Source organism: Panthera uncia, chromosome C2 (genome assembly GCF_023721935.1).
Source record: "Panthera uncia isolate 11264 chromosome C2, Puncia_PCG_1.0, whole genome shotgun sequence".
NCBI lineage: Eukaryota > Metazoa > Chordata > Mammalia > Carnivora > Felidae > Panthera > Panthera uncia.
Genome location: NC_064810.1, coordinates 71,935,429 through 71,956,203, shown reverse-complemented (window position 1 = coordinate 71,956,203; position 20,775 = coordinate 71,935,429). Strand labels below are relative to the sequence as shown.

Genomic DNA, 20,775 nt, shown 5'->3' with positions numbered 1-20,775 from the left:
ACATCAGGTGGTCTGGGGCACCCTGAGCAAAGCTTGCACTACGCCTAATCCTGCACAGGTTTTTCAAACAATGACTAATCCACTTGTCCATCTGCCAAAGCCTACAAAGCCCCTCAGATTCCCACACCGACCAGGACTCAAAGAGCCTGGCCATCTGGGCAGGTTTCACAGAACTACATCCCAGACTACCATGATGATCTGGCAAGAGCAAGGGCCCTGCACAACACTCAATGGAGTATGAGCCACAAACAGTAAGGCCCAAGACCCTGCTAGGGGGGATGGGTGGGAACGAGGGATATGAGCAAGTTCTGGGGATAGGTAGGTCTCTCCAGTAGCCTGGCTTTTCAAAACCATTTAGGGGCGCCTGGGTGGCTCAGTCGGTTAAGCATCCGACTTCAGCTCAGGTCACGATCTCACGGTCCGTGAGTTCGAGCCCCATGTCGGGCTCTGGGCTGATGGCCCAGAGCCTGGAGCCTGCTTCCGATTCTGTGTCTCCCTCTCTGTCTGACCCTCCCCCGTTCATGCTCTGTCTCTGTCTCAAAAATAAATAAACATTAAAAAAAAAATTAAAAAAAAATAAAATAAAATAAACCACTTATACTTATTATTTGACAGAATTCTCAAAAACTTTATGAACAATTACTGTGTGCAATCAGACCATGAAAACAAATCAAACACCATTAAAAAGAGATAAATCTGAATAATGCTTGTTTATAGTTCACTATAAACAAGTTTGAGATGGAACCTTCTAGAAACTTCTAGAAAGGAACATTCACAGAGAAGACTCCATCCCTCAAAAGACACAGGAGGATCATCCATGTTGCCTACACAAAGACTATAAAGGGCAGGCTCCAGCTTCATCATCATAACAGGAAACAACAGCACCCACTCCAGAACACAGGCCAAATCAAGCTGGCATTTGCTGAGCCTCTGCCCAGAGCCAGGCATGTGCTAGGCACGCTGGGGAAGGGAAAGATGAAGACTGGGGCCTCATCCTCCCAGCAGAAAAGAGAAAGCAAGGGCACAACTGAACACCAAATGAGGCAAGTATCCAGTGTTTTCAGTGGAGCATACACAGTGCATTGTTAAGAGCAGTTGGGGGTTGGAGGGGAGGATCAGAGAAGAAGAAGAGAACACTGTAGTCTGGGAAACTGAAGAAGACTCAAAAGAACATGAGGACACCCTGTGCTATAGTCTGAATGTTTATGCCCCTGCCCCAAATTCCTATGTTGAAATCCTAAATCCCAGTGTGATGGTGTTTGAAGGTGGGGCCTTGGGGGAGTTGCTTAGGTCATGGGGGCGGAGCCCTCACGAATGGGATTAGTGCTCTTATAAAACAGACCCCATGTGAGGGCACAGCAAGAAGCTGGCAGTCTACAACCCAGAAGAAGGACTTTGCTGGCACCTTGCTGGTACCCTGGTCTTGGACTTCCAGCCTCCAAAACTGTGAGAAATAAATATCTCCTTTGTTTTTAAGCCACCCAATCTGTAATATTTTGCTACAGCAGCCCCAACAGACTAAGACATCATGAAATAAACATGGGCAGAATGCGGTTTTGCAAGCCAGTTCCACTGCCCTCCGAATGAATCAGTAAGCATTGTGCCTTCTAAAGTGATGAGGGAAGAGTCCCTCCTCCCAACACACTACTTAGGAACCATTAGTAGCAGTCACCATTTATTACCCAGCCACCTGCTGCAGGCCAGGCCTCCAGCTGCCTCATTTTATCTCACAGCCACCTGTAAGATCATGTCTGAGGGGAAAGAGGTCAGGGGATTATATCTGGGGCCCTGCTGTTCCCAAATGTCACAGACTCCGTTGGAACACAGGTCTTGGGCTCCAAGCCATGTGCTCCTGCCCTGGCTGGCACAGTACAGACTCTGCTGGTGGCAGAAGTGGTGATGAGCTCCAGTGAGGAGAGGAAGAGGAGACCAGAGGCGGAAAGTGTACTCCCAGGCTGGCCAGACCAGCGCAGGGCAACAGAGGCCAGGCTCCAGGCTCCCTCCAGCCTCTGTCCCACCAGCAGGAGGATCACTTCATGAGGCTGCTTAACAGTAATCACCCCAATAAATAAAATAAATGGCTTCAATTTAAAGCACATTATGTTAACAGCAGGCTTTGTGCCAGCTGACGGGGCCTGGCTCCGCTGCTCAGAACAAGCACCTAAAACAGGGATGGGTACACAGCGCTGCCTCCAGTGAAAAGCCCTGCTCCACACAGTCAAGCAATAGGGACACAGTGACCGCCCCACCAGGAGGATCATGCCCCTCACCCCACCAAGTCTGCGTGGCAAGACTGGAGACTCCCACCACTCCCCCAACTTTCCACCGAGGGCCAAGCAGGATACCTGGGGCACAGACAGAGCACAAGGATCTCTCAGGAGCTCCAGGTGGGGAAGAGGGACTGCTCTTTCCCCCAAGGGGCAGGCCGCCCCCCTTCTCCCAGAGGGCCCATCCATGCTAGGTGTGATGTGGATCCTGGGTGGATGCACCCGGGGAAGCTGAGAGGCTGTAAGCAGGGCCGCTGAGGGTCACTTAGTGGGGACAAGGTCAGGCCGGAGGAGGCTCGTGATGCGCAGACACCCAGCCACCACCGCCCCCATCCACACGGGTCCCTCGGACTGCGACGCCAGGAAGCACTGATGTCTTCTCCATCGGGATGCAACCATCCAGCTTCTGTTTCATCTACCTTTTTCAAACGGCCTCATCAAAGCTGGTTTACACCGGGCACAGGAAGGAAATGACTGCCCACGATCGCCAGGCAGACTCCCTTTCATTTCAATCTTCCTTTCCAAAACCTGGGGGGAGAGGGCGAGACGCTTGTGGAGAAAGAACAAAAACAGCTCTGCGGGCGCCCCAGGCTTCCGTGGTGGGAGAGCAGTGCGGGCGGGCGGCTCCGGCGCGGCACCGGGCCCAGTCAAGCAAACACGAGGCAGGGGCGCCCTCCAGTGGCCACGCGGAGAGCCACACGCGGCTCCTCGGGCCTGGGAGGGGACCCTGCTGGGCAGGCGAGCAGCTGCCCCCTTACTGCGTCAGGGCCAGGACAGGCAGGGGTGGCTGGGGGCCCAGTGTGGGCTGCACTCCTGTAGCTACTCTAGCCTCCTGACCTCCTGGCCTGGAGACCTACGCACTTATTCTAGCGCCGGAGCTCCCTCCAGCACATACCCCCAAGCAATGGACACACCACATGGGTTCACTCCAGGGATACAGCTCCCCTAGGACTGACCCCTCAGTCCCTCTCAGGTACAAGGCTGCTGGAAAGCTAGCCCCCAACAACCAGCAGGACTCTGGCCTCCCCTTCCCAGCCAGAAAGATCCGTGGGGACACAGTGCAGTGAGGCCTATTTGGAATGGGTGAACACAGACAGGCCCAGCACCTGGCAAGCTCTGCCGGGGGTGGGGGTTAGGGTGAGCTGGCTCTCAACCCGCTCTCCCAAAAGGGAGCAGAGGCTGCTGATTACACTGATGCCCAAACAGAAGACGGAAGGGCCGGGGCTGATTCTAACCCCAGCTCTGTGTGGCACTGAATAAGTCATTGCCTGCTCCACCCCAGGTCTGCCAGCTCACTGGGAGGGCACTGTACCCAGAGGTTCAGAGTTTCCTTCCAGTTCCAAAACTTGGTGGTTCTGCAGTGTTCTGGGAAGGCAAGGGAGAGTTACAAGCTCGGTCTTTGTTCAGTTTGATGTAATTGGGGCCTCCAGGCAGGGGGACGATACAGATTTCGAGGTGGGCTATGGCCCAGCCCTCACTGGCTCCCACTCTTGTGGGCATCAACCCCTCCCTAAAGCATGTCACACAGTCCAGCCCCAAGACTTTGTTTGAGACCTCAGGTAAGTCAGCTGACCTATCAGCCTCGGGGGCTCCTCCCCTGTCACAGTAAGGCTCAAGTGAGACGTTTGTAAAAGCATTTTTATATACGCTAAAGCGCTGAACAAATGTTACAATTATTCTCCTAATCAAGTCTTCATACGAGTAACACCACCTCATTGATTTTAGGGACAACGTTACTATACACATTGGAAATTTCTAAACTGTATGCTTCAGAATATAAGCGTTTCCAGAGATGCTGTAACATCTTTCCAGGTGGGGAGGGGAGAGTCAAGACACCTGGTCTTTCTTGTAAAATGCATTTTGGTAAACACATAGGAAAAATACCAAATACATTTACACAGTTGTCCTTATCAATATATAATCATCTCACCATTAGTCATTAGGAAAATGCAAATCAAAACCAAAACGGGATGCTACTTAACAACATTGAGAATGGCTATGATCAGAAAGACAGACAAGGGGCGCCTGAGTAGCTCATTTGGTTGAGTTCTGACTCTTAATTTTGGCTCAGGTCATGATCTCCCCGTTCGTGAGATCGAGCCCCATGTCAGGCTCCACACTGTGAATGTGGAGCCTGCTTGGGATTCTCTCCTCTCTCTCTGCCCCTCCCAACTCATGCACCCCCACGCTACTCTCAAAATAAATAAATATTAACCAAAAAAAGACAGCAAGTGCTGGTGAGGATGTGGAGAAACTGGAACCCTCATGCCCTGCTGGTAGGAATGAAGAATGGTGTAGCTGCTTTGGAAAACAGTCTAGCATTTCCTCAAAGGCTAACATATGACCTAGGCATTCCATGCCTGAGTATATACTCATGCATACACATAAAAACTCATAAACAAATGTTCACAGCAGAATTATTCACAATAGCCAAAAAGTGGAAACCACCCAAATGTCCCTCAATTAATGAACGGACAAATGTGGCCTGTCCATACAATGGAATATTATTCAACCATAAAAAAGAATGGCATACTGATACGTGCTAAGTGAAAGAAGCCAGATACAGAAGGTCACACACCGAATGAGTCCATTATTATGAAATGTTCAGAACAGGCAAATTTATAGAACTAGAAAGCGGTTTCATGCTTGCCAGTGCGAGATAAAAAGGGGAACGGGGAGTGACTGTTAATTGGTACAGGGCTTCTTTTGGGGGTGATGAAAATGTTCTGGAATTAGTGGTCATGGCTGAACAATCTTATGAATATTAAAAACCACTAAACTATTTTAAAGGGGTGAGGTTTATGGCATGTAAATTCTATCTCCATTTAATTGCAAAAAAAAAAAAATGTGGTTATCTGTCTTTTGAAAAATGATCTATGCGAACAGAAAACAGAACACAGTGAGGAATTACTGATGTCCAAAGCCTGAACGTTCCATTTGCACACTGAGGCCCTCAGAGCATTTACCAATAACCCATATATCAGTGTGATTCATCTAGAGGATGATCCCTGACCTATGTTATGGGTTTTGCCTTCTAATTTTAACACATTATCAATGTTATTATCTGTGAAATTATCAGAGTCTATTGTATAGGATACGATAATACCACATTCCTTACAGATCAATGACTGAAGTTTTTCATGAGAAGCATGCATTGATACACAAAATACTAGTTATTTCATGAACATATTCTAATTTAAAAGACTTCCACTAGTAAGTGTGTTTGGTAGATAACACTGTTCTCTAAATTCTATAGTATAAAATGTCAGCCAATCTTTTTTTGTTTGTTTATTTTGAGAGAAAGAGAAAGTGCTCGTGCTCACACCCACACGTGAGCAGGGGAGAGGCAGAGACAGAATCCCACGCAGGCTCCGCACTGTCAGCACAGAGCCCAACGGGGGGCTCCAACTCATGAACTGTGAGGTCATGACCTGAGCCAAAATCAAGAATTGGACACTTAACTGACTGAGCCACCAGGTGCCCCTTATCCTACCTTTCCAAACAGCCTCTCATTTCAGGACGCGTTTTTTCCAATCACCTCCTTCCCAGACTGTCTAACTTATTCACGTTTCATTCCAATGCAAGGTGCCCACTACTCTGGCAGGCCGGAGAAGCTGCATTTCAGTGTCCCCTGTTTGTCAACAGCTTCCTCAGTAAGACAGCCAGCATGGAGGTCTTAACGCTTCTTTCCAGCCCTGGCTAGGGGCTGAGGTGCTCATCTTTTCAAAGCCACTCAGTTTTGCTCATGCAGAAACCCTGGAAATGCCCCCATGTGTGCAAAGAGCCTCTGTCCAGCCACCCTAGTCCTCAGCATTCGCTCCTCCTGGAATCCAACAAGTGCTTTAAGTGCGGAAAGCACGTGGCTTCTTATTCCTAACTTGTCATCTGGGGACTGAGCAACCCAGCCTCATGCTGAGGAAGACGGGGTTTACAGGAGAGGGGCAGATCACGGAGAACTCTGGTAGGATTTCCTGGGTTTAACTAACACAGCCATCAGTCCATCAACTGTGAATATTTACTGAGTACTCTGAATGTGCCAGGAGCTGTGCTAAGAAGATAACGGTGACGGGGGGAAGAGGGAGCACCTCTGTTCCCACTGTTTCGTGTCTTCTGCGCTCCTGGCCTCTTGCTCTCCACTGTGAACACTAACACCTCCCTTCAGGCAAGAGAAGAAACTGATCTGATGGGTGAGTTTGGAAGGCATGCCTGCCCTGGCCCCTTCCTCTCCCCTCTTCTGGAATTACCTGCGGAGAGCCTGCCCATCCCCGCAGGGAGGCCAGTGACTGTCCAGGGATGCCTGTCCCTCCAGAAGTTTGTCTGATTCTTGTGTTGCAGGTTAGCAGGCTGCCTGTCCAAGTCTATCACCTCCAACTTAGGCCAGAAGCAGGCAGGAGTGGCACTGACCGGGTTCCTGCCAACCTCCGTCAATGAAGAAGGTAAGTGCTGTCTCTGCCCTCCTGGAGATTATATTCTAGTAGGGAGAGGTAGCCTGCGAATAAGTGAGGATTGTTATTTTCTCAAACATGAGGAGCACACTCCCACGTGCAGTCTTCCCTGCCTAGAGTTCTCCCTTCTAGATGTCCAAAGGTCCACATGCTCACTTCCCTCAGTCCCTGCTCAAACGTCACCTCATTGGCGGGGCCCTTCCTGACCACCTATACCAAACAGCCATCTGCCCACCCCCGACACGTACACTCCCCATGCCCTTTACCTTCTCTAAACTTCTCACTGACTGGCTCTATATATACTTGATTTTTTGTTTCAAGTCTTTCTCCCACAGCTCCCCCACAACCCCAGAATATAAGCTCCACCAGGGCAGAAACTCTGTTCCATTCCCACTGGTCACAGGCACAGGATAAGCGCTCAACATCTGTTGAGTGAATGAACAAATGAGGATGTGCTACAAGGCAGGTGAGGGGAAAGATAATGAGGGCTCAGGTGAGGCTGCATTAGAAAAGGGGTTTTGGGAAGGCCTTCCTGGGCGGTTACCATCTGAGGGATGACACAGTGACAGAACAGGAGAAACACCACAAAGCAGCAGTACAGTGAGCAATACTGGTGAGCCCCGCCAGGCCTCTGCAGGGAGCTGGCCACCCCACAGAGAAAGGAGCGGATGACCATGGGTCCTGTCGGTGCTGAGTGATGCCAGGAGCTCTGGGGCCTGCTCACCGTGGTGATCTCCCCAGAAGTCAGCCGAGTGGGACCATGCTAGGAGACTGCCCCCGTAGCAAGAGACAAAGCAGTACTGGGCTAAGTGCTCTACAGAATGGCAGCATCTCATCCTCACTGCTACATGGGAGGTGGGTGTGTGAGCCTCACTTACAGAGGAAGCTTCGGGGGATTACCCACCGTCACCCAGCTAGTAACTGGCCAGCTGGGGCTGGAACTCAGAGCTCACTCCCTCAGGACCATCTCCTGTCCGACCTGCTGAGTTTTACAGCAAGATAAGCTGTATATAAATGTGACACTAAGCGATGTGGGTTCCTGGATGGCAGGGGCTGTGCCTGACCCATGTCTGTGTCCCCATAGCTGTGAACCCAGGGTCCCATGGATAACACGTGCTTGGTGATGCCCCAGGTGGGCTCCTGAGGGGACAGGGATGGCTGGTTGTCTACCCTGAAACCTGCTCTCCTCCCCTTCCTATTAACTGGACCCCTATTTTTAACTGAGCCCTCTTTGATTCTCCCTCCATCCTGCTACCACAATACAGATGTGATGGCTAAAGTGGTAGCAGCCATCCTGGCCCAAAAGGACAAGGGCCACTCCCCAGTGACAGTGAAACAGGGAGCTGCAAGGAGCCTAGGACACTGATGACTTCACGAAGCCCCCACGCCACCAGGAATGGCTAGCTCTGAACTTCCATTCGGATGAGAAATAAGGCTCAATCTTGCTGAAGCCGGAACAGTTTGGGGTTTCTGGCATATTCTATGAAACTCAATATGGCAAGGAAGGCTTATGAGAAAGGTAAGTCTTGACCTAAGTTTTAGAAGAGCAGGATTCCTCCTGACAAACAGAATGAGGCAACAGATGGCTCAGAAGCAGAGTGAGCAAAACCCCATGTGAAGGGACAGCTTTTGCCCCAGCCTAGGGAGGAAAGGCTGGGGAAGGAAGCCGAAGTCAGCTGCAGCAGGTCTAGAATTTGGAGAAGCCTGAGATGACAGTTCGCCAGGAGTCAGGAGGTTCTGAGGGGAAGTCATACTATAAAAGCATTTTCACAAGATGAATGTAGCAGTCTTTCCCAGGCCAGCAGAACTAGGACAGCCTGGATGACAGAGAGCTGTTCAGCCAAATGTTTCCTGAATGCCTATGTGCCAGGCGTCATAGAGAACATACCTGACCTGGGTAAGAAAGATGGACAGGACGGCCCAGCTGCTCCTCCATCCCTTACAGCAGTGACTCCCGTGCCTGCCTCTGCAGCTCTATACAAACTCGGGTTCCCAGGCCCCACCCAGGAGATTCTGACCCACAGGCTGGGACAGGGCCCAGGCTTCTGAACCTTTCTTTTTCTTATTTATTTTGAGAGAGAGAGAGACCACGAGTGGGGAGGGGCAGAGAGAGAGAGAGGGAAAGAGAGAGAGTCCTAAGCATGCTCCATGCCCAACGCAGGGCTCAAACTCACAAACTGTGAGATCATGACCTGAGCAGAAATTAAGAGTCAAGACACTTAAGCAACGGAGCCACCCAGGCGCCCCCAGGATCCTGAATTTTTAATAAGCATGCCCAGGTTGACTGTGATGCAGTGAGTCCATGGAGCTGTTACACAGGCCAGAAGCAGCTCCTAACCTGACCTTGGAACACAGTGGGTTTGGATGCTTATTAAATATGTGAACAGATGACAGACTTCCATACTGTTAGGGGACAAACTAGATTTAGAAAGACTTTCAGTAATAATAGAAACAAGGGGACAGCTGGGTGGCTCAGTCAGTTTAGCATCTGACTCTTGACTTTGGCTCAGGTCATGATCCCAGGATCATGGAATTGAGCCCTGCATCAGGCTCCACACTGAGAGTAAAGCCTGCTTAAAATTCTCTCTCTCTCTCTCTCTCTCTCTCTCTCTGTCTCTCTCTCTCTCTCTCTCTCTCTCCCCTTGCCCCTCTCCCCAACTTGTGCTCTCTCTAAAATAAAATAATAATCATCGACACAAGATTTTTCTGGTTAAGTGAATGGTTTTTTAGCTAATATTTAATTACCCAAAATATAAGGCCACTAATAATGTTCTGTGATCTATTTCTGCAAGCATCTCAGCTAAAAGGTATTTCTGTTTCACTTGAAAATGGCCTTAGAAGAGACCTCTGGGTGTGAGAACATTTCCATGCTGGCTCACTGTAGCTCTGCTCTGCATCTTACAGACGTGGTGGAGTCCAAGAGCCCACCCTGAGGGTGGAGGCTATCTCCAGATAGTTGGGTAGGCAAGGAGCTGCCTTCCTGTCCCCAAGATGTTCTAACATACTTCAAGGCAACTCTCCCTGGGAGTGAACTGTCCTTATCACCTTACCTGCTAGAAGATAAAGTGCTACTTAAAGAGGAAACATGGCACAAAGGGAGAGACAGTGGCCCAGGACATGGGTCTAGTCCTAGCCAGGTCAGTAACCCCCCAAGTGGCCTTGGGCAAGTCTCCTCACCCATTACGTTATATGCTCTTAAAGGTCCCAGGCCTGATGCAGCCAGGGTGAGAATTTCTACAGTTTCCTTCTTCTTAATTAATACCAAAAGGACAATTCTCAGTATAAAATGCACTCCCAGAGGCACCTAGGTAGCTCAATCGGTTGGGTGTCTGATTATTGATTCCGGCTCCAGTCATGATCCTAGTTTGTGAGATTGAGCCCCAAGTTGGGCTCTGTGCTGACAGTGTGGGGCCTGCTTGGGATTCTCTGTCTCCCTCACTCTCTGTTCCTCCCATGCACACACGCATGTGTGCACACTCACTCTCTCTCTCTCTAATATAAATGTTTTTTTTAAAGAGCACTCCAGGGCGCCTGGGTGGCTCAGTCGGTTAAGCATATGACTTTGGCTCCGGTCATGATCTCATGGTTCACAAGTTCGAGCCCCACATCAGGCTCTTTGTCAGCACAGAGCCTGCTTTGGATCCTCTGCCTCCCTCTCTCTTCCCCTCCACTGCTTACTCTTTCTCTCTGGCTCTCAAGACAATAAATAAAGGGGCGCCTGGGTGGCTTGGTCGGTTGAGCGTCCGACTTCAGCTCAGGTCAGGATCTCAAGGTCCGTGAGTTCGAGCCCCGCGTCGGCTCTGTGCTGACAGCTCGGAGCCTGGAGCCTGCTTCGGATTCTGTGCCTCCCTCTCTCTCTGCTCCTCCCCTGTTCATGCTCTGTCTCTGTCTCAAAAATAAATAAACGTTAAAAAAAAAAAAAATTATAAATAAATAAATAAATAAAAATTTAAAAAAAAAAACTGCATTCCCATATGTAAGGCATGATGTTCAGTGCTGGGGATACAACACTTAAGTCAGTGTCCATGCCCTTTGTCTACTTTGTCTTGAAAGGTAGACAAATAATTCATTCAATAATTATATAATTACAACAATGATAAATGTTACCAAGTACTTGGTGCTATGAGAGTGTGTAATGGGTGCTCAGGAAGGTTTACCAAGGAAATAACATTTACATGGAGACCTGAAAGCAGAATTTAGGGAATAGGGGTCAGGGTAGGGGTGGGGGCAGGGGTGCTCCAGGCAGAGGGAAAAGCCTATGTGAAATGATGCCAGAAGAAGCATTCCTTTCAGGAATATTCCAAACCTGAGGAAGAACTAAGATGCCCAATAAAATGAAGCAAACCTTTTAGGACCATACATTTAAAGAAAAAAAGAGCACCTTTTATCACAAACAGAAAACAGACTCATAAAATGTGAACTCAAAAGTAACAGGAACAATTTTACGCTGACACTGATAAACTCTTATCTGACCACAGCCATCCGGCTACAAAGCCCCCCGACCCTCATTTGTGATGCCTCAACACAGGTGGGATCAATCCCCTCAGGTCATCCGCAGCTGCTTCCAGGCCTTGGTGACCTGTGGCTGTCAGAACTGAGCACAGCAGAGGGAGGGAGAATGAAACGCAGACACCACGATGGGAGCCTGGCCCTAAAGCCAATATTTCTGGCGCTGAGTATGCACCAGGCATCATGCACGGGGATGGGAGATAAGACCTGATACATTCATAGCACCAGGGTATGCGAGGAAGACGTGCCTTGCAGATGGGGGTTCCCCGGGAGGCTCCAAAGAGGGAATGACATCTGAAGATGGCCAAACAGTGTGAACTACCTCTGTGCACCCAAACGCGCCTCTGTGCACAGACCGCAGCACAACATAGCAAAGGCCTGGAAGCTGGAAAGCCCTGAGTGCACAAGAAGCTGTGGCTGGAGCTCGAGATAAGGGGACAGGTAAAGATCTGGAAGTCTGCTTCCTCTGACTCCGTAAAGTGAAAAGATGACAATGCTGGCCTTCAGGGTGGTGTTTGGAGACGCGGTCAAATCCCAGCTCTGCCCAGAACAGCCCTTTGATCACAGGCTTTTGGCTTTCACCCTTGAACCAACACAGAGTTTCTCAAGCATTAAAGTCCTAGGGATCACGTGGGACAAGTTGCCAGGTGTCACCCTGAGATCCCAATTAGGTAAACCGGGATGGGCCCCAGAGTGAAAAACCCCAGATCAGACAGTAGGTCCCAAGGACCTGAATTCTTGGCCTCCTACAGCATGAAGTCCATGGCCCAAGTGCCCTTCCCTGATTACGGTGAGCTCCAGACAGGCTCATTTGCTCTGGGCAGGACACAGACCTTGTATGCTATGGGGGGGAAGCAGGAACAAAAAGCTGTGGAGGGCTGGGCACAGATTGTCCCCAAGTCTAGGGACATTCCCAGGGGAGATGAAAGCTAAGTAAAGAGTGGCCAAGGGTCCAGGAGGAAAGGAAGGACATCCTGGGCAGAGAGCTTGTGTAAAGGCACATTCAGCACAGTCAAGATCTAAGGTGCACACAGGACAAGAAGCCAGGTTGGAGAGGAGGGCTAGGCCCACAACACAGCCCACCTAGAAGCTGGGGCTTGATTCTGCAGGTAACGAAGAGCTACCAAAGACCCCGGAACCCTACAGGATCCTGGCAGCAGCTCCCCCTGTCACTCACTGGGCACAAACACATGGAACATTATTACTCTTGCTTCACTGCTCCTTCTCCCACCATCAGACTTCATCCTTTAGGATCACCTACTAGTCCTACCCAAAAATCAGAATTTGGATCCCCTCTGTGCAACCATCAGGTCAAAATGAGGCTAGCAATTTGACTGAAGTAATTAACACTAAGTCAGGAACAGTATCTCTGACAAGCAGAGCCAGGAGATCAAGGGAGATGATGGGGAGATATGGGAGCTGCCACGGAGGCAGTTTGGTCCAGCCTGGGACAAGGTGGCCAGCTCTGTTGTGCTCTCCCCAGATCATACATATCTGTACCTCTTAGGGCTTTCTCTTCCTCCCTGAGAGGAACTGGTGGCTTCTCTAAATGGGTTTGTGACCCTCGAGAGTAGGGAAGAAGACAGAGAGGGGATGAGGTAGTTCACACTGGGTTTGGGCTTAGACAGTTCTGACCGAAATACCATAAGAGCTATGAGAATGTCACTGCGATTTCAGCAATTCAAGCGACCTAAGACCTGTCCAGCAGACTCTGCACAGAATGACTACTGGTGCCTTCAAATGACCTGGTCCAACCTAAAAAGTCAAAGACTGAGTAGAATGAAAAGAAGTGCAGACAGTGAAGACAGTGCTGAATCCTGCAAGGCTACCAGAGAGGGGGGCGAGCCAATTCTAGAGGGAACAGGGACTTAGTGGGGGGAGACCGGGTCAGGGGTAGTCGGTTGACACCGCGGCTCCACGGCTCCACTCCAGCACCAGCCGAGTGCATCGGACTCCCGGACACGCCCCCCGGACGTCGCCCCCAGCGTACAGCAAACACCCATTTCGGGCAAAGCGAGAAGAATGGCGGGGGGAGGGGGCGGTGGTGGGCATCCACCGGGAGCCCTCAGCCGCGGCCCCGCTCACCTTGCACTTGAAGCCGGCGGCGGGCGGCAGCAGCTCTCGAAGCAGGGCCTTGGCCACCTCGCGGCTGGCCTCCTCGCTCACGAAGTGCAGGTTAAGCACCTCGTGCGCCTCGAACTTAGCGAGGCGCAGCAGGGAGCGGAGCGCGACGCGGGCCTTGGCCTGCAGCGCGGCATTGTGTTCCGCCTTGGTGAACATCATCAGCAGGTGATAGTCCACCGGTCCGGCCACGCCGCCCTCCAGGCTCTTGGCCTTGGCGCCCGGGGCCGGCGCCACGGAGCCCCGCGCCACCTCCGGTGCGGGCGGCGTGGGCGCGGCAGGGGCCCCGGCGCGGGCCTCCTTCAGCCTCTTGGTGGCGCTGGAGAAGGTCTCCCGGCCCGAGCCGAGGTAGTAGAAGGCACAGACGGCCAGCGCTGCGGCCAGCAGAAGCGCGCAGTAGTGGGAGCGCACAGCGCCCAGGCGCGCCATGGCCCGAGCGCATGGGGGCCCGCCTCGCCGACCCATGCGCCACGGGCCGGCGGACCGAGCAGCCGGGGAGGGAGAGCCGAGACCAGCACCCTGGCAGCCACTTAGTAGCCTAGGCGGCGGACAGCGGCCATAACGGGGGCGGTGCCGCGCTGCCCGGAGCCAATCCTCGGGCGCTGATGCGCGGAGAGGCGGAGCCAGGGCCGCCGGGCAGCCGCTGGGTCCTAGATTTAGAGCTATTCGAGCTGGGAAGGACCGAGCGGGCGGGTAAGTATTCAGACTTGGAGAAAGCCAGCCGGCTGTAAGGTCTGTTAAAACTGGCCGTCCTAAATATCTAGCCCCAGACGCTAGATATCGAAGCTGAGCCTTGAAAGGCATAGAGGCGCCCCAACGCAGGACCTTCGGTTAGCAAAACCACAAAACTGGACGCAGAGAGAGGAGAAAATTTTATCTCTATACCTTTCTGCCCCGAATGTTTGCAGGCTTTGAGCCCTCTCCCCGACTCCCTCCCTTCACACCTGGGAGACTGGCTGGGGCTAGGGAATTTAAACTCGCCAGCTCCTTCCTCATTCACGGTAAATTAGGAATTTCCTTGGGGTGGAAATGGCCTGCCCAGGGCACGGGCACCTGAGGCCGAACGAAGGCTATGTGAAGGATGTGGCCAGCAGGGGGACCCCGCTGCCCACGACTTCGGGAGAGACTCCTGAGCCCCAGGCGAGTAACGCCAGAGATGAAGTCTTTTTTTTTTTTTTTTTTTTTTTTTTTAACTGACTTGAAAAGAGCCTTAAGATGTACCAGGTAGTGTTTCAAAATTTTAACTGAGGCATACTGAGGTAACTTGCCCAAGGTCACAGAGTGGCGGTTTTGACCTTAGATAGTTGGACACTGACAACTACCCCATAAAAAACTCATTAACTTCAGTCTTCTAAGGACTGACGATAATACCATAGCATTTAAACATGTACAAATGATCTGCATGCTTGATAGACGTGGAAGCGAATGCACATGCACTGGTGAATTCTCACTCAGCAGTTTATTGTGCCATGCCGTTATTGGTCAAAGCATGGTACCCAGAACCACAATTCATCTCATTTTTAACTCTTGTTCGTTTCAATCGGGATAACACTTTTCTGAAAAAATACTGGAGCTCTGAAGCAAGGTTAGCAACAAATTCAATACATACTAGTCATCTTGTGTGTTGAGCGGAGCCCTGATACCTGAATTAACTCACTTGCATGATAGGCTCTTACTTGAATTCATTTAATCTACACAACCTTAAGAAGAGGTATTATTTGCACTTTACAACTGAGGAAATTGAGATTCAGAGAAGTATATTACCCAAAGCTAGTTGGCTAGTAAGCAATGGAATCGGATCTCAACCCAAGTCTTAACTGCTTCTCATGCCCAGGTTTTCAGCCAAGATTAGCACTGAAAGCAATAATTCGAGCTCTGAATTGTATTTTACCACAGCTTTTAGCAGACACTGTGGTTACAAGAGCAAGCTCTCCAAGTTAAGAAAGCTGGAAGTCCAGCTCTAGCAATGCAAATTATTAGACGTCAGGCAAATTACTTAATCTGAGCTGCAGTTACACCCATACGTAAAACAGGGCTATTATGAGCACCTATGCCGCCTAGGGTTATGAGAGAAAATACACAAGAAGTAGTTAAAACTGTGCCTGACAATTAGCAAACAATATAAACTATGCTAGAAACACCAAACTCTACAAGAAGTCTAAATATCCAAGTGCCAAAATACAATCCAGTAACCATAGCTTTACTAAGGTAATTACAAATACCAAACCATAAATCTCCATTAAGACTTTAGTATATGCTCCACAGAACCCCCACAGCAGTGTGCTACAGCTATATTATTGTCGTAATTGTTGTTCATTAATAAGAGAAAAATAATTCCTCTTGGTGCCTTTTAGCCCCCCCTCCCCCACCTACACCATCAATAACACGGCTTTTCCTTCCACCACTTATTCTAGAATTTATTCAACAAATATTTTATTTTTCAGACCTTTATAAGATCACTACTCCCGGAATTCATGGATAAGAAATGAATAACAAGACAGTTTAAATTTTACATACAAATTCTGTAAACACAGGAACATACTCGAGACTAGTCTCATCTCCATTTTGTAGCTTCTTCATTCCAATTATTTAACCATAAAAAAAATTAACATTGCAGCTTCCTGAAATATATTGCTGACTGGAAACTAAATCAATTGGTTGAATGAAGGTAGCCAGTCGTTTATTCAAGAGGTAACAAGTGACGACTATATGTCAAGCACAGTAGCATCTGAGAATACATCAGTGAAAAGAAACAGAAGTCTCCGCCCTCACGGAGCTTATATTCTAGCAGGGGAAAACAGAGATTAGAAATGTGTAGTGTGTCAGATGGTGACATGGGCTGTTTTCTAAGCCCATAGCTGGGTATATAATGACATGGCTAAATACACAAAGAACTTTGGTAACCACAGGAACTCTTCAGTTCTAACTGTAACTTCGGTCAAGTTCTCAGACTTCTCACCAGAGATTAGAATTGTTTTTTTTCATCTGTAATGTTGGATTATCATATTTTTGTCATATTGACTAGTACCCAAAATTGTCAAGGATACAGAGAAACAGACATTTTCCTCTACAGCAGATGGAGGGAGGGGACTTTTCTGGAGGGCACTCTGGCAATGCTAAAATCTTTCTGGCCTCTAAGAAGACTCTCAGTTCTCTCCTGCCCAGATGAGTGTTTCTCTTGGAGACAGTGGTTCTTGATTTGGTGTGGCACTGGAAGCACCCGAGAAACTTAGTAAAAACACAAAGGTTCAGGACCTATGTATCTTCAATGAGCCCAGGCCTCAATAGTGAATCTTTTACAGACCAAAGTTTGTAAAGCACTGCATTAGATCTTCACCCAGCCAAACTCTCTTTCTGCATACAATCTTGACTTACATGTCACTGCCTTGATGAGTGGTCTCTGAACACCAACCCATCCAGTGTCCAGGTGAGGCACTATCGTCCAACAATCCTATGAAAGCCACCTATAAACTATTCGGTCCCATCTTCCTCCACTGCAGGTGGAGAAAGGCAAGATCCCAAGAAGACAAGATCCCAAGAAAATAGGAAGTACATCTTTTTTTTTTTTCACCATAATATCCCCAATACCTAACACAGTGCCTGACTCATTGATATATACTGACTCAAAAATATACCCACCCATTGTGAGTCAGCCAACTCCAGCCAACTTCTAGGAATCTGTCCTGAGGAAATAACTAAGAATGTATGCAAAAAGCCATAAGGATAAGCAGAGCTAGATTTATGATGGCAAGAAATTGGAATCAAATGTTCATCAATGAAGTGGTTAAACAAAAATGATGCTGTCATTAAAAGTGATGTATTCACAAACTGCAAATAGAAATGTTTAATAATAAATGGAAGAAAAATTTGTAGATTTAGAGACTCAAGAGACATACTAGCCAACTGCAATGAATGGAACTTCTGTGAGTTGTGACTTGAAGAGTCTACTTTTAAAAAGTATATTTGATACATTTGGGATAATATGAATACTGACTGTAGTTTTATAGTTAAAGAAGTGTGATGTTGTGATTGCCTTTTTCTCTTTTAGAGATACATACTGAATGACTTGTTAGTGAAATGTGTGAGGCTTGATTCAAAATAAAATCTGGGGAAGAGAAAAAATGGGTGAGAGTATTAATAAAACAATGTTAGCCCTGAGTTACTATTATAATTATTCTATGTTGTATATGTTTGACATTTTCCATTCTAAAAAAATGTTTTAATCCTCCCCAAAGTGATATAGAACATTTGAGGATTTAGAAATCTGCTCCCTATTTATTAAGTGAAAGAAGCAGGTAACAAAATAGTATGATCCCATTGTATATCAACATAAATACACACACCCAAAGTTCTGAAAAGATAAATACTGAGGAAGGAACAGTTTCCCCCTAAGGACTATTCAACAGAACTTCCTACAATGATGGGCATGTTTTATAATCTGTCCTTTTCAAAACAGTAGTCACTAGGTACACGGCTGAGCTCTTAAAATGTAGCGGTGCCACAGATGAACTGAACTCTTAATTTTGTCTAATTAATTTCAATAGCCACATGTGGCTAGTAGAGACCATATTGGAGAGCACAGGCAGATGATGGAATTGTGGAGGATTATCTTTTTTACTTATTATTAAACATTTGTCTACAATGAAAAAGCATTGTTTTTGCAATAGGAAAAAGTAGGTTGCTTATTTTCATTTAAAAATTTTATTGACTATAGGTGCGGGTTCTCTTCTTCACAGAACTATTCTGAAAATGAAATGAAGTGGAATAAAGCAAGTCACATTGAAATGTTTTATGTGTCTGCTTTTAATTAACTTAAGGCAATAGCAGGCAATTCACTTCCAGGTCTATTCTTTCAACCCTCCCTTCCTTCTATGTCAATTCATATAAAAACATGCTTTTGTTTACTAAAAGGATGAGTACAAATGTGTTGCCTAGACTGGGAGCTTCAATGGATGTCAATCATAATGGAAAATAATTAGAATTAGGGCTCCCTACACACACATACACACACACACACAAGCCTTTGTCATTTTTAGCTGTGAATTGAGAGCATACAGCTCTGTGAGCAGGAAGAAAATATTTGAAAGATCAAAATGGGGACACCTAGGTGGCTCAGTCAGTTAAGCCTCTGACTCTTGATTTCAGCTCAAGTCAATGCTCTCAAGATTCCCCCTCTCCCTTTCCCACTGCCCTTCCCCTGCTCTCATGCACTGTGAAATAAATAAATAAGCAAACAAACAAAACGGATTTCCTGATTGAAGCAATCAGCAAATAGAATCAACTGGATCAATCTGACAAAGTTGGAAAGGAATAGAAGACTTTAAACATGTCAGTTGGTGGGGCACCTGGATGGCTCAGTCAGTTGGGCATCCGACTTTGGCTCAGGTCATGATCTCACAGTTCGTGGGTTTGAGCCCCGCATCAGGCTCTGTGCTGACAGCTCAGAGCCTGGAGCCTGCTTCAGATTCTGTGTTTCTTTCTCTCTCTCTCTCTCTCAAAAATAAGAATAAACATTAAGAAGTGGCTTTAAAAAACAAATAAACGTGACAGTTGTTAACAGATATGTCTGCAGTTGTAGTTCATAATAAAGTTCAAGTCTGAACATAAAAGAACTATGCCAGAGGTGAGATTTTTATTGACTTATTATCATAATTCTTCAGCATACAAAGTATTTAATCAAGTATAATATTTACAATTCTTACATAATGTACATTTTAGAATAACTATAAAGATAATGTACTTTTTGTTCCATTTACAATGACAAACTACAGTAAAACTACATTCATGAATTAGATACAAATCCTCTACATACTAATAAAAAGTAAATGGAGTGTTGGTTATACATTCTTTAAAATATTCCTTTTCACAGGTAGCAAGAAATATTACATGTAATAAGTCTTTATGACTGGAATGATCCAGAAATATCACAAAGCACAAGTAAACACATATAGAAAGGTAGCTCATCATTTCCAAAAGTTAACCTTTAGGCCTTTGTGTAAAATAAATGTTGCCAGCAGTATTTATAATGTAGCAAGCTTTCCCTGTTTAAAATTAACACCCAAGGCAGGGGGTTGTTGAGGAAAAATAAGAAAATCTAGAACACAAGTCAGTGAAAAGACCAATGCAGAGAAAAGTTTATTTAATCAAACCTTGCTTCCTTCTCCTTATTTAAGTGGATAAACGTATGTAAATGGAAAAAGATGTCCACAGAATCGTATTTATAGATGTTAGGATTCAGCCAAACTGAATCCAAGCCCTAGGTTACCTTTCATTTGGAAACATCAAGACTTTGGTAAGTATATGGTGAATTAAAATGACCTTACCATGTTTTGCTTTTATTAATGTTTGTTATTACAAAAATGTAATATTTCCTATAATTTAATGGCTTCAAATCCTAATCTATTCCTTCAAGATAATTTTATATCCAGGTTCTTCAGAATATTTGCAGTCTTTGTTATCAAAACACAAGGAAAGCTGGCAGGCATTATCAGATTTTGCTGCTTTATAATGATTTCAATTTATTTCATGATACAAGTAAAGTGCCTCTGACTAGTAGTCAGACAGGGGTTCTGGTGTCAGCCGTGCCACCGATGAGAAAATCAATGGCTCCCCTCTGTAAAACAAGAGGAGCAGCCCAGGATCAAAGAAGAGAAACGACGGCATTCTTCAGAAGTCCTAGTGTAAGAATCGGGTGAGACAGAGTAGTATCGAAGTACACTGCGAGCAGAAGAGAAGACAAAGGGATGCTGTGATAGTTTTACCATGTTTCATCCACTCATTTTATTTGTGAGAAGCTCTGAATCCAAAAAGGAGGGTAACTACTAGTCAGTGCTCTTTGCACTGTATCATGCAGGTCTGAAGTCATTCTGGACATAATAATTCTATAAAAATATATCCTTTTTCCTGCTCCTGTCCATGGTCAAAAGTGCTATCAAACAGAAAAGTTAATATGGCAATATAAGAGTGGTATGGGAATATCTTATTATCCAAAATGGGTAGTAAATTTAGTCTTAAATACAATTTGGTTTATTGTCATGTCTATACTTTACATGTGTAGAATTATATTTTTAAAATACTGCTTAACACATCACAAACTGAAGTTGTCCAGCCTGCGAAGGTATAATTTTTTTTTTTTCCAAAATGCACTCATGAAGAACCAAAGTACATATTCCAAATTAAATTATGTTTTGGAAAGTAAACATCAAAGTTCATTAAAATCAACAGTGAAGAGCAGTATAAATTAGGCAAACACTGTAATGTAGTGAATCCCTGGAAATTTCTGTATTTCTAAGGATTGTAACAAAGGTAATTTTTAAATACCTTAGAAATCTTAAACATATAGGTGTTACAAGGAAACACTGCAAATAACTACTCAATTACCTTTAATCTAGTTCTAGCGTGTGAGACTGCATTCTATGAGCTCTTCGCAGTTA

At 46.9% G+C, this 20,775-nt stretch overlaps 1 protein-coding gene across 1 annotated transcript in view; it reads right to left on the bottom strand.

Annotated features, from left to right (window-relative positions):
- The window catches only part of XXYLT1 (xyloside xylosyltransferase 1), a 175,416-nt gene extending 156,574 nt beyond the window's left edge, over positions 1-18,842 (bottom strand). The window contains exon 1 of the mRNA XM_049628376.1: positions 13,307-18,842. Coding sequence (XP_049484333.1) covers positions 13,307-14,146 — 840 coding nt within the window. The 5' untranslated portion in view covers positions 14,147-18,842. The remainder of the gene's footprint in view (positions 1-13,306) is intronic.
- Between the last annotated feature and the right edge of the window lie 1,933 nt (positions 18,843-20,775).